This window comes from Vicugna pacos, chromosome 35 (assembly GCF_048564905.1).
Source record: "Vicugna pacos chromosome 35, VicPac4, whole genome shotgun sequence".
Lineage (NCBI taxonomy): Eukaryota > Metazoa > Chordata > Mammalia > Artiodactyla > Camelidae > Vicugna > Vicugna pacos.
In genome coordinates this window covers 23,406,571-23,433,077 of record NC_133021.1, presented here as the reverse complement: position 1 = coordinate 23,433,077, position 26,507 = coordinate 23,406,571, and the positions used below count along the sequence as shown (strand labels likewise).

General features: G+C 40.4%; 1 protein-coding gene across 1 annotated transcript in view; it reads right to left on the bottom strand.

The window, feature by feature from the left end:
• The window catches only part of PRTFDC1 (phosphoribosyl transferase domain containing 1), an 82,768-nt gene that overhangs the window by 54,797 nt on the left and 1,464 nt on the right, over positions 1 to 26,507 (bottom strand). The window contains exons 2-3 of the mRNA XM_006208873.3: positions 19,592 to 19,698; positions 14,055 to 14,238 (exon numbers count right to left, since the gene is read on the bottom strand). Coding sequence (XP_006208935.2) covers positions 14,055 to 14,238; positions 19,592 to 19,698 — 291 coding nt within the window. The remainder of the gene's footprint in view (positions 1 to 14,054; positions 14,239 to 19,591; positions 19,699 to 26,507) is intronic.

Below are 26,507 nucleotides of genomic sequence, written 5' to 3'. Positions count from 1 at the left end.
AGTGCCCACGGAACTCTGGAGCTGTGCCTTGTCCTGTTTCCTGTGCCCAAGTCGCCTCCTAGAAACTTGCCCAGCACTCTTAAAGAACTGGGGTGCTCCTTTCTTCTGCCTGTCTACCTCCCAAACGCTGGGGTCCTTTCCCTCCTCCACAGCTCCAAGACGCCGCCACGATGTTCTGGTTAAAAGCTCTAGTCTGGGAGCCTGACAGACCTCCACTTCCTAGCCATGTGTCCCTGGGGGTCCAACTCATCCCTCTGGCCTCAGTGGCCTTCCTTGATCAAACGGGGTATGAGTAGCACCCACTTTATAGGGGTCTTGTGAGGGTTTAGAGGTGCTACATATAAAGCACTTAGAACAATACTTGGTCATAACATATAAGGACTCAGGGAATACCAGGCTTTATTAATAGTAGACCAACAAACATTAGGACATGAGCTGGTGGTTACCAGTCTAGTGCCTGGAGCTCTAAGCTGTGGTCCTACATCTCATCTTTCAACCACCTATTACACCTTCTGCACTGGACTTCAATTCACACTGGCAGCAGAGTCTGGTCCCCAGTTTGCCCCCTCCAGGCTGGGTCTTGTTCCTACCCTGGATCCAACCCCAGCCTCCGGCAGACACTGAGTTAAGCACAGCTCTGTCCCCAGAGTGCTCTCTGAAAACTTGGTTGCCTCTACAATTTAATCATTGCTTCTGCATTCTTCTCTTATTGCCCTCTCAGCATTTGCTTTTCATAAGGAAAAAGAAATCCTAGTAAGCATCTCTTTAGAAAATTAAATCTGAATACAAAGAATGTACACTAATAACATGCATAGATATTTACAAAATAAAGACTACGAATGATAACTGAAAAATGTTGCTAGAATCTCTACCATTAAACCTTATTACACAAATGGGCTTTGGTTTCACTTTTTTTAAAAAAATATCTTTCACTTGATAGAATTATAAATCTCAAAGTAAACTTCCCTGGAGCAATGGTAGATGATGTCTTTTAAGATCAAACTAGATATTTACTTCATGCCGAGTTTGTTCATCCATGCACCCTGAAAGCCAGTAGTAAATAAATCTTAAGAACCAAAGGTCAAAGACAAAAACAGGTAATGTCAACACTCTTCATTTCAGTAAACACAGAATCATGGCAGATGTTTCAGCATCTTTATCCAGAGGTCACAGAGAAATTACATCCTGGTTTTCATAAGTGCCTTTGATTACATTTAAGGATTTAAGTGGATTGATTCAAACCACCCAGCCCTCTCCCTGATTTATTCTTTAGTAAATAACTCTCCCTTTGATGTCTACAAAAAATGTTTTGAGGATATAAAAAATATTTTAGATACTAAGGTGGAAAAAATCTGTAGCCTCAGAGGAATATCCTACCATTTGCAAAAGAGTATTGGAATAATATTACCAGATCTGAGATTTAAGAATAACCGAAGGGTAAAGACAATATTTTCTGTCACATTTCAGTTATTCAAATACTTGCAAATGGTATTTCCAAAAACAGGGCAACTACCAATTCATTAATTCTCAGGTTGTACTTTTTTCCCCCACATTTTAATATACCCCAAATCAGGATGCATCCAACAAACCACGTTATGTCATGACTTAATTTATAGCACTTTTTTCCTTTCTTAGTAGTACATGAAATAACAGTATTCTTCATAATGTGTGTTGTCTTAGATCTAATGAAATGTGGTAGATTTTGGAATTCCTTTTCTCCTATCTTCTCTCTTTTATTCCTTTATTTTCTTCTATTTTCCTGCTCCTTTAGTTTTCCTCTGTCACTTTAAAAGCTGTGTACATATATATACACACACACATATAATGTACATACATATGTACATACATATATACAAATTACATATATATACACACACATACAGCTGTCTGACTTGGACCCATCCAGCACCCCCGAGAACTGAGGACCTCTCTTCTCCACCAGTCCATCTCTAAAGAATTGGACTGGGGTTCTTTTTCTCACTCCAAGCCAAAGATGGGATTCTGCTAAAGGTGAACTTCCTGTCTCAAAAAGAAAGGGGCAATTCACCAGTGAAGCCACCTAGTGCTGGACTTTTGTTTGTTGGGAGAGTTTTGACTACTAATTCAATCTCCCTACTGATAATAATTGGTTAGTTCAGATTTTCTATTACAAATGCTGCTGAGGATGTAGAGAAAAGAGAACCCTTGTGCACTATTGGTGGGAATGTAAATTGATGCAGCCACTATGGAAAACAGTATGGAGATTCCTTAAAAAATTAAAAATAGAGCTATCATATAACCCAGCAATACCACTTATGAGTATTTATCTGAAGAAAATGAGAACACTAATTTGAAAAGATTTCTGCAGCATTATTCACAATAAGCCAATATGGAAACAATCTAACTATCCCTTCATAAATAAATGGATAAAGAAGATATGGTGCACACACACGTGCGTGCGCGCACACACACACACACAGTGGAATGTTATTCAGCCATAAAAAAGAATGCAATCTTGTCATTTGCAACAATGTGGATGGATGTTGAGGGCATTATGCTAAGTGAAGTAAGTCAGACAAATACAAATACTATGTGATCGCTTATGTGTGGAATAAAAAAAAATAAGCTCATAGATGGAGGTGGGCGGTGGAAGAAATGGGTGAATAGCTCTTGTTTTTGTTTAAACAAATTGACAAAAATTTAAAAAGGGGCATTCAACTCAAGCCCCCCTTACTATGTGGAAAACATTCAGTAAGAAGCAGTTGCAGGGTGAAGTGGGAACTACTCACTAACACTAAGGATGCTGGATTTGGTTTCCTTTTTCCTGTCCCCGTTCCTCACTAGCAAGGGTGATAAAAGATTGACTTAAACCCTTTGTTCTGAACTCGGGGAATGAGAGAGCAGAAAAGTATTTTAGCTTTTCTATTCCCTCATGGGAACAGGTTTGTGGCCAAACCTTTGCTCTAATAAAGATGCCAGCTTCCCCAGGGGCCCACATGCCTTGCATGGCAAATGTCTCAGTCTCACGGCAGACACACTCTGGATTCCATTTTATCTCCAAAAAGCTTTTTTGTGTTGTCACCAACGCACAGGAATCATTAATTAATACAAGCAGCGCGCAGGGGGGAGGGGGAGGCGATCCAGGCCAACTACCACCCACTTCAAATTAAGTTCTGGTTTTTAAAGCCTTGAAGTTTGGTGAAGGTTTTACTTTGCTCACAGGTTAGCTAACCAAATTGGTGGAAAACAAAGGAATCAGAGTATAGCTCCCTAAATTGCACTTTATCCTTACGTTGAATTTGACACAAGTTAACGAACCTTTAAATCAAGGCAACATTTAGGAAATAAATACAGGAAATAGGAGGAATAAAGGGAAAGCGCTTGGCAAATAATACAACCACATACAAAAAAGTTGGCTGAGAAGTCACTTGTTGGCACCTACTAATATTCCATTCAACCTCTCTCAAATCCTCCCTTTTCTCTACTCCCAAGCCCCTTAGAATATATATTTCAAAAGGCTTCTCACCCCTGAATGTGATTTGGTGCAGCCACTGTGAAAAACTAAAAACTAAACTAAAAAGAGATTTTTAAAAAACTAAAAAGAGATTAACTATATGATCTAGCCATCCCACTCCTGGGCTCATATGCAGAGAAAAGACATATGCACCCCAATGTTCAAAGCAGCACTATTTACAATAGCCAAGACGTGCAAGAAACCTAAATGCCCATTGACGGATGATTGGATAAAGATGTGGTATATATACACAATGGACTACTACTCAGCATAAAAAAGAATGAAATAATGCCATTTGCAGCAACATGGATGGACCGAGAGATTATCATACTAAGTGAAATAGACAGAGAAAGACAAATATACATGGTATCACTTATATGTGGAATCTAAAAATTGACACAGATAAATTTATTTGCAAAACAGAAACAGATTCACAGACAAAGAAAACAAACTTATGGTTACCAAAGGGGAAAGGGGGTGGCGGATGGATAAATTAGAAGTTAGGGATTAGCAGATAGTAACTACTATATATAAAATAAACAATAAGGTCCTACTGTATAGCTCAGGGAACTGTATTCAATAGCTTATGATAACCTATTATGAAAAAGAATATATATATGTATAACTGAATCACTTTGCTGTATACCAGAAATCAACACAACATTATAAATCAACTATATACTTCAATTAAAAAAAAGTTTCCCACCCCTTCCCTGACAGAGCTTTGTCAGGATGAACTAAGCTGAGTAGCCTCAACTGGCAGCTGAATTTGCCTGTTTCTCTTTGATTCAAGTCTGTATACCTTCTGGAGCTGGAGCTTGGTGGTCAAAGTTCTTCTGAAATTCTGGAAGGTCTGGCTTCCTGCAAGCAGTAGCTTTAAGTGAATCCAGAGAGGAAGCAGGTAGAGTGAATGTTATCTTTTAGAAAATCTCCATGGTGAAGGGGGCAAAGATGCAAAGAAAACTGTAGTTTCTCATAATTGACAAGAAAACAAGGTGTGAATATTTATGATTCAGTATCTTGGAGGTTACTTCAAGTTTACTAATATAAAATATAACACATTTCAGTAAAATAAGCAGTCAATTGTCTATATATAGATATGGCCATTCTTCCAGCAATTACAGGTCTTGGCTTCACCTAGTTACACAAATATTAAAATAAACGTCAGGAAAAAGTTACGCTGATTCCTTTGGTGAGATTTCCCTCCCTTTAGCCTGATAAGTCTTGACACATCAACACATCTCTAGATTCATAATATGTCTTAGTTGTCACAGTCTTGGACTCTGGAGTTAACTGGGGTTTGACTATTAATTCTTTGCTTACAAGCTGTTTGATCTTGGACATGTTACTTAGTCCAGGTCTCAGTTTCCTCACCTGTAAAATGGGTATAATAATGTTACCTAATTGTTTCCCACTTTCTGTCTACTATTGAATCAATCAACTTTCAAGTTTTCTTTATTCCTTCTCATCCTTTTTATTTGTGGGAAGTTATACATAATGTACATAATATTCTTATTCTTTCAGTAGTTACCCTTACATTTTTAGCAGGCATATCTAACTGAAATTCTGTAAATCATCAATGTCTCTATTCTTCTCCTCAACCATACACAACCTTAGAATGCTTTTGCTCTGGTCTTTTACAACTGAGTGTGGGCTGGTATTTCAGTTCCATCTTGTTTGCTTTACCACCAAAATGGGTCATAGTCAGTATTATTATTTCCTCAATTATGATTTGAACTTTGTTGATTTACCTATCTGCTTGTCAGTTTCTTTGCATCACATTTATTTGTTTGGGTTCAACTTCCTTTTAATTAAAAATAAACCCTAAATATACCAAGATAAATTAGGGGGTGTTTCTCCAGCCAGCATTTGTTATCAGGAAACTCTTTCAGAATGTGACTACTGATGTCGTTAGCTGAGTTCAAGATTAGCTGGGAATGAAAATTTAACTTAACAGTTATTTTCTCTCAGAATGTTGATACTCCTCAATGTCTTCTGATTTCTGTTGTTGCCTTTGAGAAGTCTGTTGACAGGATAGTGGTAATTCCTTGAAAGGCAACGTTTCTTTTCTCCCCAGGTACTTTTACAGTCTGTTCTTTGACTCTGGTATTTTGTCTTTCAGTTTCACCAGGATGTGTCTGGATGTGATCTCACTGTGCTTTCTGAATCTGAATATTCATGTCTTCCATCAATTCTAGAATATGATTAGACATTATCTTATGAAAAAATTGCGTCTCCTCTATTCTCTCTAGCCTTTCCTTATGGAACTCCTATGTGATGTATCTTGGATCTTCTCACTCAATCTTTCATGTCTCCTACCCTCTCTTATATTCCGTTTCTATCCACGCTTCTGGGTCCCTTTTTCACATCTAGCTTCCAGTTCAAACTTCAAAACGACATTCAATCTGCTGTTTATCCCACCATTCAAGTTACTCTCTTATCCATTCAATTGGTGTCTTTTTTTTAACTGCTAGACATTCTATTATTTCACTTCCAAATATTCTCATTTATTTTGTTCTTCTCATGTTGTCCGATCTTTTCTTTAAGTCCTTGTATTTTTGTCTTTAGTCACACTAAGTATACATATTTTACAGTCACTTTAGCTTGTTTATCTGTTTCTGTTTACTCTGCGGGCTGATCTTGCCTGGGGTAGGCTATTTCCATGCATCTTTTGTTCTTTGGGTTTGTGAGCCCATGTTAAGTGAGACTTGTCTGTAGGAACCCTATCTAGGTTGAGGTACTCCCTCCAGAGACGTTTTCCACTTGATTCCACCAGCTATCTTGGGGGTACTGTGGTCTGAGACCAAATTTAATATTAAATTCTCTGGTTATAGTTTCCCAGACGATGCAGGTTAAGTAAATGAAACCCTCAAACTCACATGTGGTACAGACTCGTGTTAAAAAATCCCCACAGGGTACTTTACTTTCCCACACCCGCTCAGGTCAAACTAGCAAGGACAAACCAGTGTGTTAGGGTCTGTCATCACTAGAGGATGGGTTTTTTTCTTTAAAACCCGAAGCATGTGTCTTTGAAGGCACTGGCTTTGTAAGAGGGTCTCGTCTAACTTCCCAGTTGAAATGGGTCCAAGGCTTTACCATCTGTCTCTGTATAAAGGTTAAAGTCAGATTATTGAGACAACAACTCCCAACCCTGGTTCCTGGGAGGCCCCAGTTCACACTTAAGCTCTGAGTCTCAGATCCTCATTTCTGCCCCTTGGATATCTCCTACCTTCTTGTGAGCTACAGTAAGCATTTAAAAGGCTTTTAAAAAATAATTATTACATTCACTTAGCGTTTTTATATGTTTTCTAGCAAGAGAATTATCAAGTTCTCTATTCCATAAAACTGCCACAGTCAAATTCTTCATTTGGATTGTTAACCTCCTTGAATGTATTACTTTGAGAAAAAGAAACTATTTTTTAAGTGTGGAACGTAGTGGTATAACAGCAATAGGTAATGCCATGTCCTTGGACTATTAGATCAGCTGAAAAATCAGGCCCCGTAGATGAATTAAGTCTTAGGAGAAATAATTGCTATTTGATTTTTTGTTAAATAAAATAAACACTGAATATTTTCACAAGTTTTGTTGCTCTTATAAGACAAGATACAAAGTATAGCTACTTGCAGGCATATGAGATGTCACATATGTAATAAGTTCTCCCTTTCTTGCAACATCCAGAGTTTCTCAAGTAGGGTCACCATTTCTTAAAGGCAAACTACTGCATAATGATAATAATAATTGTTTACATGTACTTGATATTTGTCTTACAAATATTTTAGGAAAAAGTATCACTTATTCCTTTATAAATGTTAGCAAACATTAATATCTCATGAAAGAATAAAGTTTTCTGGAAAATCTTAGAAAATACATGAGATATGTTGATATGTTGCAAAGGGCACAGGCTTGAGAGACAGATGAGTCTGGGCTCTGGTGCTATCTCTACTATTTATTGGCTGTGTGACCTTAGGTGAGTTAATTAACCTCTCTGAGCCTATTTTTCTTCATCAGTAAGAAGATGAGAGATACCTGACAGGATTAAATAAGAGTGGGGAGGATAGAGCTCAGTGGTAGAGTGCATGCAGGAAGTCCTGGGTTCAATCCCTGGTACCTCCATTTAGGAAAATTACAATAAATAAACCTAATTACCTGCCAAAAAAAAAAAAAAGAACTAAACAAGATAGTGAATTCATCTAGCAAGTACTAAATGAATACTAATGAAAAGACAGAAAGAAGGACAGAAGTTAAAAAGAAGGGAGGGAAAGAGGATGGAAAACTTGAAATGTTAAGGGATTCTGGCTGCCAGTGCGTCTCATTTCATTTAAAGAACAGGAGTATGTTGGCCATGTTCTCCAATGAATTAGCCTAATGCTAATTTCTGAGTAATCACTGTTTAGATTGTTATCATTTATGCAAATTCATTTCATGTCTTATGGGAAGTTTGATATAATAACAAAGACAAGTCGAACTGTCTAGAGCTTTGAGATGTTTGGATCATCCATCCTTCAGGAAGGCCCCTTAGGGAACAGTGGAAGGTGTCAGATTGGGACCCCTTCTGGGAAAAGAGTCCCCAAAGTGACAGATGAATACTGTGACAAGCAGAAACACTGCCTCTCAGTAAAATGAACTTGCAACTTTTTTCCTTAAAAATAAAAAATAAAAAATAAATAAAAAGAATGGGGTGGGAGGGTATAGCCAGTGCTAGAGTATGTGCTTAGCATGCACGAGGTCCTGGGTTCAATTCCTAGTACCTCCATTTAAAAAAAGAAAAGAAAGAACATTTTTAAAAAAAAAGGAATCACAGAGCAGAAGGATGGGAGGGACTGAAACTATACAATGCTTTTGCCCAGCACCCACGACAGCCCACAGAGTCCTGATCACCCTCCAGAAATTTCTAAAAGAATAAAAAGACTACGTTAGTGGCCATTCTTCCTGCTGAGATGTTTTCGAGATGTCGGTTCCTAATGAAGAGGTTTGGAGGTATGCGGGAGCCCCAGACACCCTCAGAGGAAAACAAGCTAGTCCTGTCCCCCCTGGTTTGGTGGTATTTACTAGTGTGGGCTTTTAAATAGGTCTCTGTCCTCAGGAATGTTGAAAGAGCTCAAGTATGTAAAGGGGTGGTCAGCTCAAGACGAACCTGACAGCAATTAATTCCTCTCTGGATGAGGACTGCCTACGTGCTCTGAGCAGAGATGGGCTGTTCACGTCACAGCCCAGTCTATGAATATGGTTTTTCCGTCCATTTCTGAGGACATTTAATTAGGGGAGAAGCTTGCCCTGAGCGAGCAGGTAGGCTTTTACGTCAGGCAATCTCTCAGGAGATGATCTGTGTCACCTTGGTGATGCACAAGAGGAAGAATATTTTGTAAGAAGGGAAGAGATGAGACATCACAATTATCCTTGGGTCCTACAGGATTTAGGGTGGGACAAATGCTAAAATGCACTGTGTGTGAGACTGGATGAAGGTGGTAAAGATTTAAAGACTACTCTTGCTTTTCTTGCCCATCAGAACGCTGGGCAGGAGCCTTCACATTCCTAACCCCAGGAAAAACGTTGATCTGAAAGCATCTGTCTACATGCAGCAAAAATGATCGTCACCAGCACTGCAGCTGCACACATGCAAATGCTTGTTCTGAACTAGCATCACATAAACGTGAGATAGTGAGTGTCAGAATCTGTTCCTCTAGGTTAAAACCCTGATAAAGTAGAGAGAGGATATTTAGAGAAATGGTACAGTGAGAGGCAGCAGCATTATTTAATCTGACATGGTTTATGATGCTATTAGTTTCAGCAAGATTGACCACATTCTGGGTCATAAAACAAGACTCAACAAATTTAAAAGAATTGAAATCACATAAAGTATAGTTTCTGTGACAGAATTAAACTAGAAATCAAACAGAACTATCTCTGGAAAATCCCCAAATATTTGGCAATTGAACACAAGAAATAATCCATGAGTGAAAAAGGAAATCTGAAAAGTTTGAGTTGAATGAAAATGAAGCCAATACATCAAAAAATCAGGGATGCAATAGTTAATATCATACTGACTGCGAACAAGGCAAGAATGTTTCCTTCATTATTTCTATTCATAATAGTACCGGAAGTCCCAGCCAGTGCAATAACAACGCAATAACAAGAAATAAAAAGTATACAAATTAGAAAGAAAGAAGGAAAATCATCTCTATTCACAGAAGAAATTACTGTCTTCATAGAAAAATCCAAAAGCATCTACAAAAAAAGCTACTGGAACTAATAAGTGTTTTGAAAAGTTACGATTAATTACTAAATATTTAACAGTATTTCTGTATTTTGGCAATAGACAACTGGAAATCAAAATTCAAAGAAAAACTTACCATATATAACAGTGAAACCGAGGGTAGTCATCAGTTAGATCCCTTAAACTATAACTTGTTTAATAAATAACATCCTGTAACTTGCCCTCACTGACTAAGCTCGCTTTAATGTTTTAATTGTCCTTGCAAGTCGCATACTCTCCAAGCTTCACGTATCTTAGACAATGGATCACAAGACTCCTCCACCCGCCCCCTACAGATAACACCTCTGATGTTGGGTTGCTATAGTACCGTTAAGTTGTATTTCAAGAATGTAGAGTTAGTCTTGCTCAGGTCAAGCCAGTTGAGACCACCCACCATTAAGCTTGGCCTGCGCAAGTGTCTGATGGGTGACTTTTTGACGTCACAGGGCCCCAAACTCCACTCCAGATCATGCTAACACCATGATTTTCTGAACATGCATCCCAAGAAGAAGCATGTAACTCAGATACACCTGTGCAGAACACAGATTACTTCACCTTTTTCTTGACTCCAATTATCTTTCCTCACATCTCAGACCACCTCGCTTCCTTGTCCCATAAATATCCAGCTTCTAGCCTTCCAGGAGGCAGATCTGAGACTTGTTCTGTCACTTCCCTGCTTGGCTGCCTTGGGAATAAACCCTTAGTCTGTGCAAACCTTGGCATGTCAGTGTTTGGCTTACTGCACGTTGGGCAAATGAACCTGATTTGGTAACAATAGAATTAAAAACCATTAAATATTTAGGTATAAATCTAACCAAATATATCTAAGATCTGACTCTGGAAAACTAGAAAAGAGTGATATTAAATACGACATAAATAAGTTGGGAAATAGGTCCTGTTCATGGATTGTAAGACTAAATAGTGTTAAGATGTTAAGTCTCCCCAAATTAATCTACAGGATCAAAGCATTCCCAATAAAATAAAAATTCTAACATGTTATTCTGTAGAAATCAACATCGCGATTTTTAAATTTATATGTAAAGGCAAACAACTAGAATCTCTGAAATAATTATGAAAAAGAACAAAGTTGGAGGACGCATGCTACCTGATTTCCAGACTTGTTTTATTATACAGCTGCAGTAATCAAAGCAGTGTGGTGCTGACAAAAGGACAAACAAAGATGCATAAAACTGGATAGAGTGTTCAGAAATAGACTCATGCATATATATTCGAATGATTTTCAATGAAAGATCAAAGGCAATTCAGTGGAAAAAAATAGTCTTTTCATCAAATGATCTTGGAACAATTGGACATTCAATTGCAAAAAAAAAAAAAAGGAACCATAACCTGTACCATATTAATAAATAACACAACATGGATCATAAACCTAGATTTAAACCTAAAAACTAGGAAACCTCTCAAAGAAAACAGAGGATAAAGTCTTCATGACCCTGAATTAGGCAAACATTACTTAGATACACAAAAAGCTTGATCCACAAAAGGAAAAGCTGATAAATTAGAGTTTATAAAAATTTGTAAGTTATGCTCTTTGAAAAAAATAGCTCTCTAATGAAAATGAAAAAACAACTCACTGGCTGGAAAATATATTCAAAACACATATTAATAAAGGACTTGTATATTGAACTCTCAAAATTCAATAGAAAGAAATCAACCCAATTTTTAAAATGAGCAAGATATTTGAACAAACATTTCATCAAAGAAGCAATATGAACAACAAATAAGCAAATGGAAGGATGCTCAACATCATTACTCATTAGGGAAATGCACATCAAAACCACAGTGAGATACTGTCAGCTATCTGAATGGGTAAAACAAAGAAAATAAAGAAAAAAGAAAGAAAAGAAAAACTGACAATACCAAGTGTTGCTGAAAATGTGGAGCAACTGGAACTCTCACACCCTGCTGGCGAGGATGCAGAACTATTCAATTCTTACTTTGGAAAACAGTTTGGCAATTCCTTATCTACACCCCCCATATGACTTAGCAATCTCAAGTCAAATTTACTCAAGAGAAACAAAGATATAAGTAAACACAGAAACCTGCATGTGAATATTTATAGCAGCTTTATTCATAATCACCCCCAAAAGGAAACAAACCACATGTCCTTCAGCTGATGAATGATTTAAAAACTGGCATAGCAATATGATAAAATCCTACTTGACAATAAGAACTGAACTACTGGAACATATGACAATAGGGGTGAATTTCAAATGAATGATGCCAAGCTTCACAGATTTACAAAGGCCACATGGCATTTGATTACATTATATGATATTCTGAAAAGAACAAAACTCTGGGGACAGAAAACATACCAGTGGTTGCCAGAGCCTGGAGGTTGGAGAAAGGGTTGCCTACAAAGGGACACAAGAGCATTTTTTGTGGTCAGGGCTGTTCCATGTCTTGATTGTGGTGATTTACACGACCGTATGCATTTGTCAAAACTCAGAGAACTACAAACTAAAAGATAAATTCTATTGCATGTAAATTAGGCCTCAATAAACCTGACTAACTTTTTAAAATATTTCTAAAGATTTTTAAAAAAATCTGTTTGCTGGGGAAAGATATGAAAAGGATCAGAGTCAAGTAAATGAGGGGAAAAAAAAATCTAAGAAGGAAGCACAGCTACTTAATCCAGAAGGAAAGGCACCTAAAGAGAGAAAAAGGTTTTCAAGAGAAGATGAAACCAATACATTCGTGTTAAGATGTGTGCAAAAAACCAAAACAGAACAGAAAAAAAAAAGTTTTATCCTGGCCTGAGAGGTCGTCAGGAAAAGTGAGAGTATCTTAAGAAATTAGAAATAATTTGCCAGCTGCTCTAAAGCAGAAGCAACTGAGTCACAGAAAGAGAATGGTAGACAGAGTTCTAAGATGCCCCTCCCAGTCCTGCCCCCTGTGCAACCGCTGTGTGTATAACCTCTTTCACTTGCACGTGGGTGAGACTTGTAAATACGATAGGAATTTACTCCCATGATTAGGTGATTAGTCAGTGGACTTTGAGTTCATCAGAAAGAGCTTGTTCTGGGTGAACCTGACCTAATCAGGTAAGCCTTTAAAAAAGGGGGCTGGGTCTGACTGAAGGGAGAGGTTCTCCTGCCCTACTGTGAGCTGCCGGTGTTGGAGTCCATGAGGCAAAGACCTGAGGGCAGCCTCTAGGAGCTGAGGGTGTCTCCAGCTTAGAGTCAGCAGGGAAACAGGGATTGAATTCTGCCAACAACCCCAAATCTCAGAAGAGATCAAAGCCCCAGCTAACACCTTGATTTCAGCCTAGAAGGACTCTGAGCAGAGAACTTCTGACCTTGAAAAACTGTAGGATGATAAGTGTGTGTCAGATTAAGGCATTAAGTTTGTGGTGATGTTGTCCCAAAGCAATAGAAAAACAATTCAAAGCTAGTTTAATACATGGAGATATTTTCAGGGCTTTGACTCCTACAGTTCTCACCCAATAGTAAGCTAGTTTTAATGTTTAATGACTTACTATATATTGAATCAAAAAGCATCACAAAAGACAAAGCATAGAGAGAAGAGGAGAAGGCTAAGGGTATGACATGTTTGGAGAATAATCTCTCTCAGTCCCATCCAGCTGTGGCCAAGAAAACCCCGCACAGACTGATGGGGGAGGGGGAACCTTTTGTGGGAGGTTTCCTGGTCTTGACTCACTGTCCCTACAGGTTTTCCTTCTCTTTCTCCGGGGCCCGACTGCAGTCACCCAAGTCCTAACACTCCTCTCTGGGCTGGACACCCACCCACAGGTCTTTGGGGCCAAAAGTGACATCCAGACCAGAAACATGTCCACGTTCACTGGACTTTCTTAACATTCATTCTCAACACAGTCATTCGTGAGGCACTGAGCCAGGAAATAACCACTCAGCTTTATAACTGTTAAGAGAAAGCATGAATCATTCCTGAAGCATCTTTCCCTATAAGTGAAATAGACAGGAGACTCCCCACCGCCAAAGAATGTTATTTGAATTACAGGTTGTAGTATCTTGCAAATAAAAAAAAATACATTCTTTTTAACTTTTTTCTAGTATTTAAACTTTTTTGGTTGTTGTTTTAGTGTGTGGGGGAGTGGGGGGATTGGGTTTATTTATTTGTTTATTTTAATGGAGGTACTAGGGATTGAACCCAGGACCTCATGCATGCTAGGCACGCTCTCTACCACTGAGCTATACCCTCCCCACCCCAAAATACATTCTTAATTTTCATAATATTATTATTTCTTTGACTTTTGTAACACTGTTCATTCTAAACATCATATAATGAAAACAGAGTAAATGATAACTTACCCTGTAACTTTTTAATCTGATGAAGTCAACCTTCATAGAGACGAATCTATCAGAATTTCGACTAATGTTCTTAAGGTGTTCTACAAGATCTGCACAGAACTTGTAGCCTCCTTTAAGCACACACAGGACCATAATGTCACAGTATCCTATGTCTTTCATAATATCCTTAGCCAGCCGCTCAATTCTGAAAGAAGGGATTAAAAGATACATTAAAGCAAAACTACTTCTGAGTATTTTTGTTCCTTTCAAAAAATGCACGATGTATTATACATGTTAGATTATGCAGGAGAATGTGGAGAAGACAGAAGCCCACAGATAAAGAAGCTTTGTTAATGTTGGACAGAGAGAGAGTGTTCGAAACATATTTCTGATAACTACTTCATCAACTGTACCTTTTTGCTCCTCTGCATCACAGAAATGGTTAAGGTGTAAAATATGTCAAAGGTCCTGAATGCTCTAATTTGACTGCTACAGAGCCTGGTTGTTAACCTTGACAATGCTATGAAGGTATGTGGTGATATTATACTCACTTCGTAGAAGAGAAAAAGGAAATGGAGAATGACTCACCCACTTTGCAACACTAGAGGAGACTGGGAGGAAAGTCAAGTCCATGGTAGCTATCAAAATAACATTTGTCCTACATTTGATGAGGTTACCTGTGTGAAAGGTGCCCCAGGGTACAACCCCAGTGGGCCTCATTCCCATGGATCACAATGTGAATGGTGCCTCCTTGGGTTAGTCAATGGTGCAGCCTTGGGCTGGCACCTAACACCTAGTTTGTAACTGTCACTGTATTTTTTCTAATTATTTCATATCTCTAAGTCCATTGTCCATACACCCATGTAACATTAAAACCTTGAACAGAGGCAGGATCTAAGGTGCATACTTTATAAAAAAACTCCCACTGGTACCTCAAATTGAATTAGATTTAAAATAGATAAACTGGTAAACGACAAGTTCCTACTAATAAAACTAATAAGTGAATCGACTATACTTCAATTAAAAAATTTTAAAATTAAAATAGATGAAGTGAATGATATGAAAAATAAAATATTATATTACATATGTTCTATATATGGAATATATATACTTTATAGCATACATTTATGTTTTGTATGTGTGTGTTTGTATATGCATACACATATATACATATAAAATGGGAACCCATGGTTTTAGGCAATGCTTCTCAAAATATGATCAGTGAAACATGTACACCAGCATGCCAGATGTTCTATAAAAAGAGACACTTGTCTCCAGCATGATGGAGTGAGGAGGTAGACACCTCCTCTTCACAAAAAGCAAGTAGAAAGTTGGACAAAACTGTCAAAAACAACCGTTTCAGCACTCTGGAAATCAACCAAAGGCACGCACCAAACTGAGAAGCATTTATTCATGAAGACACGGAACGCCGCGTGGAAACAGCAGAGGTCTGCGGCATTCTTGCCTGAGGATGCTCCCATTTCCGCCACCACCCCGGTCAGCTCCGCTGTGCAACCAGGCGGCTCAGCCACGGTGGGGCACTGCCCACCTGACCGGGAGCCCGCTCAGCTGAGGAACAGCGAGGGCCAGGGCGCCGTTATCCTGAAGTTGAGGTCCCGCCTGAGCAACTAACTGGCAGACTAGTCACGGAGTTGGTAGGGAGTTCTGGGAGGTGACAGTCACGGGAGAGGGGCACACAATAAACTCTTCTCATATCCCAAGTTGACCGGAAGCTATGCACGTGCACAGCAGAGACGCGCGTGAGCCCAGCCACCCAGGCATCCCCGGGGGGTGGAGCCTGTGAGCATGTGCAAGAGAGACAAGAAAGCTCAGTGGAAAGCACAAGCCAAAGATAAACAACAAGGTCCTGCTGTAACAGCCTGTAATCGCCTATAATGAAAAAGAGTATGAAAAGGAATATATATATACGGACTAGAAATAAATTCAGCACACACACAAAAAGCCAAATAAAACCTACAAAAAAGTAAAAGCCAAGAAGACTTGAAAAAGGCTGGAAACTTGAATGTGCTTGCCAGCGCCTACAGCCATTCATCAGTAGGGAGCGAAAGCCTCACGAACTTGACGTGTTTGAGTACAATCTCTAACCAATCTTAGGCTGAAGACTAAGCTATTCAGACACAGGCATGAACCCTGGTGAGTGAGGCTTACAAAGAAAGACAAGAAAAATAAACTGCACATTATCAGAGGCTACACGTTGTGGGGGAGGCAGTTTTCACAGACTGGCAGACAAAAAAAGAAACAAAGAACAAGAACAATGAATAGGAAATAGTTACAAATACGGTAGAGCCTTAAACCAACTATGTTAATAATCACTTTAAATGTGAGTGGTCTAAATACACCAGTTAAAGGCAGAGACTATCAGAGTGGATTAAAAAACCCTAATATATGTTGTCCAGAAGAAATCCATTTTAAATATAAAGACACAGATAGATTAAACGTAAAGGGATGGAGAAAGATGTACTGTGCTAACATAATCAAAAGAAAGCTGGAGTAGGTATGTTAATTTCAGACAAAACAGATTTCAGAGCAAGGAAATTGTCAGGAATAAAGAGGGCCACTGATGTAATAAAAAGAGGCCAATTCTCCAGGAAGACATAGCAGTCCTTAGTGTGTCTGCACCCAACAACAGAGTCAAAAAACTGATAGAGACTATAATTCAATTAAAAATATATATATATATATATATATACACACACACAAAAACCTGATAGAACTGTAAGAAGTAGAGGAATTCACCATTGTAGCTGGAGACTTCAACATCCCTCACTGAGTACTTGACAGAGCCAACAAAACAGAAAACCAGTAAGGATAAAGTTGAATGGAATAGTACCATGTACCAACTGGACCTGGCTGACATTTATAGAATACTTCATCCAATATCCTCCTTAAAAGATGTCAATAAGAAAATGAAAAGACAAGCCACAAACTAAGGGGAAATATTTGCAAGTCATATATTTGATAAAGGACTTGCAACCAGAATATATAAAGAACCCTCAAAACTCAATAAGAAGACAACCGAACTGCAAAATTGGCAAATGACTCAATAGGCATCTCTCCAAAGAAGATGTATAGTTAACAAGCACACTAATCATTAAGAAAATGAAAATTTAAATCACAGTGAAATGCCTTTATATATCCACTAGAATGGCTATAATGTAAAGACAGACAAAACTCAATGTTGGTAAGTATGTGAAGAAAATGGAACCCTCTGACATTGCTGGTGGGAAGGTAAAATGGTACAGCCACTTTGGAAAATAATTGGCAGTTTCTTAAACTTACTGTAAAACCCAGAATTCCTCTCCAAGGAACCCACTCAAGAGAAGTGAAGAGATATGCCCACACAAAGATTTATATGCAAATGTTCATGGAAGCATTATTCATGGTACTAGAACTATGAAAAACTAGAAATACAAATGTTCATCCAGAGGGAGAGTATAGCTCAAGTAGTAGAGCACATGCTTAGCATACACAATGTCCTGGCTTCAATCCCCAGTACCCCCTCTTAAAGTAAATAAATAAGTAAACCTAATTACCTCCCCCACCAAATTTTCATCCACCGATAAGTCAATAATCAGATGTTGTATTATTTAATTTATATGAAATGCTCAGAAAAGACAAATCTATATACAAAGAAATCAGATTAGTGATTGCCTCGGGGTGGGGATTGACAGCAAATTTGGGGGGATGATAAAAATATTGTAAAAGGATGGTGGTGAAGGTTGTCCAGCCATAAACATGTACTAAAAAATCACTGAATCATTTACCTACAATGGGTGAGTTTCGTGGAATGTAAATCATATCTTAATAAAATCATTTTAAAGGTAGGGACGGGCATTCTTGGGGCCCCACCCCAGACCACTGACTCAGAGTTTCCAGACATAAAGCTTAAGATTAGGCATTTTTGCAAGTTCACTGGGTTAGTCTCCTGTATAGGGACCTGGTTACTTTGCCAGGATGATACCTCAGTCACATACTAGATCAGGGTGGCATTAAGTCATAAATTAATTTTCAGATGAGCAAAGTAGGCATTTGTTTAAACCAGGGGGTTCCCAATCTTGTGTGAAGACAAGACACTTCTGAGAGTTATTAGGAGGGGAGCTGAGTACAGAGACATCCACTACAAAACAAGAGTCAGTTTAATTGTCAAAGTTGAGCAGATTTCTTCACTTCCCACCCCTCCCCCCCCTTTTTTTTTTGCAGAAATCTGTATCTTTAATATGAATTGCCAACAGGGAGGTTTAGCAATTTTGGGGATGCCAAATTTCTCATATTTATTTCATCATAGAAATTTTTTTTCCCTCTGAGGAGCAAAACTTATGTTCCACGGAAGGCCACCTAGGGCTGTGAGAAACCCCAAACCAGATCTTATTTTAATAGCAGACTATAGTTTGAGAGAATACACAATGTGCAAGTCTTATCCAACGGAAAATCTTAGAAAATCTTGAGTGAAAGAATGACATTTCCTTTTGCTTACAGACAGGCATTGATGGAAAGATAATATCCTGGGAATAGCCACCATCAAGTGTTTTTCAAACTTTCCTTTGGCTGAGGACATATTTCATAAGTTAAATTTTAACTCAGAAGAATATAACAGCTTTTTAAAAAAATACAGGCAGAAGTACAAGAGTTTAAGGGAAAGGGTGGAGTGGGGAGCCCCAAGTTTCAGTCTGCTCCTGCTCCCCAGTGCCTCTCCCACCCCAGTGTCTGAGTCTGAAATCCACGAAGCTTGCTTTTCATATAGATGTGAGGGCTTAAGCATCTGATCTCTGCACAGGATATTAGAGGTCCATGGCAAGGCAATGGCAGGGGCATTAAGGCAGCTTCGTTAAAGGAATAGGACCTATAAATCCTGGTGCTTATGGTGGGTTGACTTGGAGGAGGTTCAGAAAATGAAGAAACAAATGAAGGTGACTTAGGGATTTAGAACAGGAGAGAAAAATGTTAGCTTTCAGAAAGCCAGTTGGCTTGGAAGGAGCCCGAGGATATCTATGTAGACAGGTCTGAATGAACTAGAAATAGTATTTGAGAAATAGTTCTGTGCTGTTATTTTTAAGTTGCAAATATTCCTATTTCCAAAACATTACCACTGGAAACCTAATGGTGCACACGATCTGTGAGACACGACTTATCCAAGATAAATGCAAGTTGCTGGAAAACCCGGGGCTTTGGGGGTGTGGCCTATGAAGGCAGAGGTCACCTCTTAAGCCTCCTTGGTTAACTCAAGAGTCTGTGGCAAATGTGAGACACTTTCCCAGCCTCCATTTAAATCAGTTTCTACAGGACATTTGTTAATTACAGGCTGTTACTTAGGATGTTAATACCTTCCATATGCCTCTCCTTCTTACTCTTTGCCCTGAACAAATAACCCAGTAGACAGTTCAGTTAAAGCACAGATTTATTTTATTCCAAATCCTCTGTCCTATAAAAGTTCTGTCTACCACCATACAGAAGAGACACAGGAATAGGGTCCCCAAGTGTACTGCATGATTCACACGAGAGAGGGCGAGGCAAAAGCCGACACAGGAAGCAGCACTCACCTGTCCACAATGATGCCATGAGGTATGAGAACGTGGTCCAAGTCTCCGTAATAGTGCTGTGGGTACGTGAACAAATTCAGGTCGTACCCTGGCCAATCGTCCGTAATCTGTAAGTCAAGTTATTTTGGTTACAACACTTTTCATTGGAAATTTACTTTAAAACGTAAGTAAACAAGATCATCCTTTGAAAACGGAGACTAATTCTGACAATCCACATAGCATTAAATTATATCGCTTATTCTGTCAACCTATGAGAAACCCAGTGGAACAAGGTCATTTATTTCATGCAACCTGATAAAGGACCTAGTACTGAAGTGAACAGAGAACTCCATTCCTGACTTTTGGCATCATAAGATAAAATATCAGCTTAATGTCTTACAGGTAACCTGATAGCACTGTTTGTAAGAGTGCACACATTTAAATATACAATGTATATCTCAATTATAAATATTATCATGAATATATCATAAATGACATTATTTCTGTAATTATAGGCACCCTCATATTATTGGGCTTCCCAGAGAGTTTTTTTTTTTTTTTTTTTTTTTACAAATTGAAGGTTTATGGCCACCCTGCATTGTCAGATGATGGTTAGCATTTTTTTACCAATAAAGTGTTTTTTTTAATTAAGGTATATTCATTGTATTTTGGACACAATGCTGTTGCACACTTAATAGACTATAATACGGCATAAATATAACTTTTGTATGCACTGAGAAACCAAAAAAAAATTTTGTGACTCGCGTTATTTGCTTAATTTTGATGGTCTGGGGCTCAACTCACAGTATATCCAAGGTATGGCTGTGTATTAATATAGATGGTTATCATCCCACATTATTGTAATATATATATTATTACATATCTGTGCACTGTGGATGCCTCATCTGCCTGGGAAAAAGTACCTACTACAAGTACATGTCTCCTGGGATTAGTGTAGACCCAAACTTGTGAGTGGCCTGGTCATTACATAAAGACTTCAGAGGGATGTGCTACGGTGGGAACTTAAGTCAGTCCTGTTATGAAATGGTTGCTCCAGAAAATGGGTGTAATTCAGATAGTGGGGACTGCTAGCAAGTCTTCCTCTTACTTAGGACTGGATGTCTGTGTTTCGTGGTTCAATAGTAAAGAGGTGGGAGGCAGAAGCACAGTGGAGATCAAGTTTACTTTCAGATCATCAAGAAAGGCTGTGACACAGAGGTGTTAGGCACTCGAGCCAAAGCACAGCTGAGCCGCCGCTCTGGTTGTCCACTTCCTCCCGCACACTCCCATCAGGCACCTCTCTGCAGCTTTGAGCTCTCCAGGCCTTTCATAATGCGGGCCTATCCTAATTCTCCACCCACTCCACCAACCCCTCTTGTCCTCAGACTGGTCTCCAGTCAAATCATGATCCTTCCCAGCTCTGGGTTCTGTTCATTTGTCTGTCTTGCACCTACGACCTCTCCCTCTCCATCCCCCCAAGCTCGGCATCTTCCGCAGAAACTCAGGTCAGTCCCCACTTCCTTCAAGGGGTCTCACTGACTGCTCCTGCTCTATGATCTTGTCGCCCAAGCCCCTGGTGCCCCTCACAGCTCTCTGCTCCTCGAGAAGACTCCTGTCCCTTCCAGCCTCTGGCTCACTCATCTTATCAGTTTTCTGTTGTTTTAAAATCCATTTTGACTTCATTTAATGCTGGAATAGCCCCCTGTTTTGCACCTTCCTCCTCACCCAGGACTCAAAACCAGTACTCTTTTGCCCCGGGTTTGAACGGGCAAGTGATGGTCCAGCCCCGATCCGCTCTCATCCCAGTTCTGGAAAGCCAGCCAAACCAAACTTGTGGTACCTTCCCCCAAAGGTCTCCCTCCCCTCTCAGCAAAGGGCAACTCACTTGCCCAGTTGCTCAGATCAAACCTTGGAGTTGTAGTTGACTTCTTTCTTTCACCACCCACCTCCTGCCTCCGCGCAACCCATTAGCAAGTCCTATCGTCAACTCCTTCAAAATTTCATTAGGATCACCTCTCAGCAGCCTACTGCCTCCCCCGGGTCTCTGCCACCACCCTTCCTCCTGGGACCACTGCTGTAGCTACCGACCTCACCTTCTGCTTCCACTTTGGCAATGCTGTCTCCCTCCCCACCCCCGACACGGCAGCAGGAGTTCTGCTTTAAAAATGTGCATCCTATCACGGCAGTCTACTGCTCAAATTTTTTTTAAGGGGTTCCCATTTCACTCGGAGTGCCAGAGTCCTCACCAGGGCCCACAGGGTCACCCTCTCTGCCCTGTCCCTGGCCCTTGCTCCTGCCCTCCCTCCCTCTGCTTCAGCCACCATTCTCCACGATGATCCCTGAGTGTGCCAAGCATCTCCTGCCCCAAGAGCTTTGCACCTGCTATTTTGTTTGCCTACAGTTCTCTTCCCCTGGATGCCCACATGGCTTACCCTTCACTTCCTTCATGTCTCTGTTCAAAGGTCGCCTCCACAAAGAGGCCCCCCCGACACCTCTATAAAATAGCACCCCTTCCTTCCCGCTCACCCTGACATCCTTCTTGCCCAGCCTTACTGTCCTTCATAGCATGTTATTCCCACTGGGTGTGACACGCCTGCCTGTGCGTGTGTTTGGTCTCGTCTCTTCCCACTGGGATGTTAGTTCCTCCTGGGAGAGACTTTGCCTTATTCATTGTTGAAACCCCAGTGCTCAGAACACTGACCTGGAACACAGCAGGGGTGCTCCAAAATGTGACATGAGTGGATGAATGATAGTCTCCATCCACGGACTACCCCACCTTCAGTTTATCTCCGGGTTAAAGAGCACACTGCTCAAGGCTCTGGAAATTCCTATCTACCATGGGCAGGCAGAGAGCCAAATGGTGTATGACATCCGTGTATCTGAAGATCATCACATCTGCTCTGCCTCCCCCAGCAAATTGGCTGCATGCAACTGTTGAATCTGCACAGAGTGACTCTGGCTTCCACCCTGGGAACTCCCGGGGCCCTGTGTAACCATCAACAGCACAGCGGCTGGTCAGAGCCTGAACTACCAGCTGAATATGAGGAGCTTCCCGAAGATCTGCTGGCAGGCCACGATGAAGGCCAGACTGGAAGCCTGACGGGCAGCAGGCCCCAGGGAGATCATCGCAGGGCACAGCACTTTCTGGCCCCCCCGACAGACCACACACACTGCCCACACCACCTCCTGGAGCCCTTCCCGTGGTGGCATCATGAACCAGTGGTCATTCCTCCCACCATGGAAATCCTTTAGTGCCCCTGGCTCTGGCTGAATCTCAGAGACTACACTCCAGTCCATGTCCTAGAGCCCAGCTCTGACCCTTACTACGGACAATGTTAGGAAAATTCCTTCTGAGACGCAATTCCCACCCCTCTTTAAATGAGACACAATAAAACTGATAGGCAGGCTTATTTTTAGGATAAAAAGATAGAACAGATAATATACTTAGAGTACATTTCCAGGCATATAATCAATGCTTAATAAATGGTGTCAACAAAAAGGAAAAGAACGATAAAAAGACAAATAAAACAAACCTACAGATAAAAACTGTACTGGTAATCTGCTCAGGGGCAGCATGGAGTAATGGTTCAGAGCTTAGATCAGAAGTCTAACACACCTGGGGGTGAACTGACTAGCTGTAAAGGGACGTAGCGCATTTTTAACCTCTCTGGGTCTCAGTGTTCTCACCAGTAAAATGGAGTCAATGACTACCTCATATGCTTATTTCAAGGATTAAATAAGATAGATAATGGATATAAAACTCTCCCATCAGGACCTGGTTGGTGGTACTCTGCAATGGATGTTAACGAGTCAGATGCACTAAAACATCAATAGTTTACTTACAAATGATATTTTTAATTAATTTAAAGATGTGACTCTAACCTGTTTGCCAAAGTCCTATTACCCGAGTTAAAGCTGCGAATTTAAAAGTAGAAGAAATGCGTTTCTCTAAAACCATTCTATAAGCCAAACCTGCCTATTTCCCAAGAGTCTGAAATAGTGAGTTTTCGTTGTAGAGATGAAAGACAACCAGAGATAAGGGAACCACTGGTTTATCCTTAATAGTGCATGCAAATTGCACTGTAAATGCGTCCTAAACCTGAGGGGACAGGGGCTGTTAGGAACTGCAGATAATTGTGTTATTCATCTGCTTTTTGAACAATCAAAACAAGAAGTCTTTAAATAGTTTCAGTATCACAGATAATATGCTCTAAGTTTATTCAGAACAATGCGTTCTCTGTTCAAAGACGCAAAACACGGCCAAGCTGGGGAAGTGACAAACACATTAACCGAGCCGTCTTATACAACATCCAAGCCCCAGAACTCCTTCGGACTCTCTTTCCTTCATTTGAAGATATATGGAAAACCTTCTTTCTAAGTTATTAAAAGCAAGTTTTGCTTAGAATATTTCTTACATTATTTTCCAAGTTGTCTCCCCTCAGGGAGAAAAATAGTTAAGAAAGACATACAAAAAGCCAATCTCTGCTCCTGTCTGCTGCTAAGCCCCAGCCTCTGGGCCCCACTCTCCCCTTCACGCAGTGACCACGGTGGCCACCAATTTCAGGTTCATATCCACCCGTCCACCGTTAGAGAGGAAGGGAGTCTTATCCCTCAGCTCTGCTTCTGGGAATCCCAGACAAGAATATCAACTGGCCCAGCTGGGGTCACTGGTCCAGCCCCCGGAGCCGGGGAAGGAGGTGCATCATGACGGATGCCTCAGAGCCACATGGAGAAACGAGCTGACGTGGTCTCCTAAAAGAAGGGCCCTGGGTTCTGCTGCCAGAGGCATGAAGGAGGCTTAACAGAACAAATAACATCTTGTATTCCGCAAGCTTTCCTCTTCCGTGCTGGGTTCTACACCCGGAAGGTGAAACTCACTACACTAGTAAAGTTGTGTTTTAGACGGACTATCTCATTCCTGCCGCATTTCTACTGGGGGTGGGGGTGGTGGCAGAAACCATAACAGAAACAGAACCATTTTAGATTTTCTCTTTCTCTTTATTCCTACCAAATTCACATGGGTAGGTACCAACTATGGTTCTTTTGATAATGGTTCTGTAAAAACAAAACATATCTAATATTCTGATCCCCAAAGGCCAGATGGGTAGAGATTTTTTTCTCTCCCCATGAAGTAACAAAGAGACACCAACCGAGTGGGAGGTAAGGGGGACGCCAGTGACCAGTCTACCCTGAGTCAAGTTTGTGAACTCAGGATCTACATCTCTGATGTGGCAATTGGCATTTGTTCGCATTTATTGTTAATCATCTACCAATGTCCTACCTCCCCAATTCAGCTGAAAGCCATCTGTAGACAAGAGCCACCTCCAGTCTCTTAACATTCGTTTCTCTTACACAAACTGTACTTCCTGGTTTATGCTTAAGTCATCTGGCTCTATGCCCCTTGTCATCCTTATTGCTAAGTTTCTACCAACTCAGAATGGTTTTCTCTACCTCATTTCCAGACACTCCAGTACCAACCTGGACGATCATTCTAGCATCTCCAACTTATAGCAACTTCATCTACCTTGACTCAAAGGATTTCATCTCTATTCCACCTCTGCCACATCCAGTCCACCACAGCAGCCCCACCTCTGAGATTCTTCCCCAGAATCACAGCTTCCTAAGCAGCCAGTGATGGAAAGCTGGCTTCAGTTCCTGCTTCCGCCATTTGCTAATCATGTGACCCGGGCGATTACTTATCAGTGCCTCAGTTTCCTCCCCTGTAGAATGGGGATTGTAGTAGCCCTACCTCACAGATTTGTGAGGATTACATGAATCATACAGGAAAGCCAGACACTAGGTGCTCAATAAATGCTTGCTATTATTACCTGCCCCTTTTTTTCACCGGTACTAAAACTTCCCTTTGATCTTTTTCCCACCCATCCTTGGGGGCTCTCTGTTTTCCCAGTGTACACACCCCCCTGAGCTATCCTATCCCTCTTTCAACCCTAGATGCTGTTGGCTCCCACCAGCACCTTGAATTCATCCTGAATTTGCCTTGCCTGCCCATATCCAACTTGAAGTTAATCTAATTATCCCAAGTTCTACTGGAGGAAATGACACGAATGCAGGGACGATCTCCAATATACCTTGATTACTTCCAACATCAGTGGACCTTCTCCCTACCCCCCTGCATCTTTCATCAGATTACCTTGCTTTCGAAAGGGCTTCCTTTAACACCAAGAGACTGAGCTATTTACTTTTCCATCATTTGCTTCTGAGACTTTAATGATCTACTGTTCCTATTAGTCATATCAATTTACCTCATTCCTTTTTAAGAGAATCCATTATTAAATAATAGTACTATATTTTAACCATTCCACTGATGGAATAATTGTTCAGAAGATTCTCATTACTAATGGCTTTGCAATTGTCTTTTGCATCTTGATCCTACTTACTCTTTCTGCAGCATCTGACCCTCCTGATGACCTCCTAGCCCCCTCACCTCCACAGAACTCTTTCCTAGGCACCTGCCACTCTGTCTGCTCTCTGCTGCTTTGTATCCATTCTTGGTCTCCTTATCTGGCTTCTCCCAGACATTGCCTCTTACATTTGGGAGTTCCTAGATTTCTACCCTTAACAACAGTTTTACATTTCGCCCCCCTATGTTCACTGTGCATCCCTATCCGCTGCAAGCATCAGATATTTTTCTATTTGCTGACGATTCCCAAAGCTATATAATCACCCTCCTGCATTCCAAATACGAATTTCAAATTGCCTCCCAAGCATCCTGACTGTAAGCCTGTAAGCTTCACAGGCACGATAGAGTCAGCTCGTCCAGAACGGAACTTAATGATTTCCCATTTTACATTTTCATTCTCCTTCAACTCACCCAACTCCTAGGACTGACCATCATCTCCATGACAACTGGAGCGATCTTTTTTTTTTTTTTTAAAGCAGAAGCTGGATGTCATGATTTCTTCTCAGAAAGTCTAGC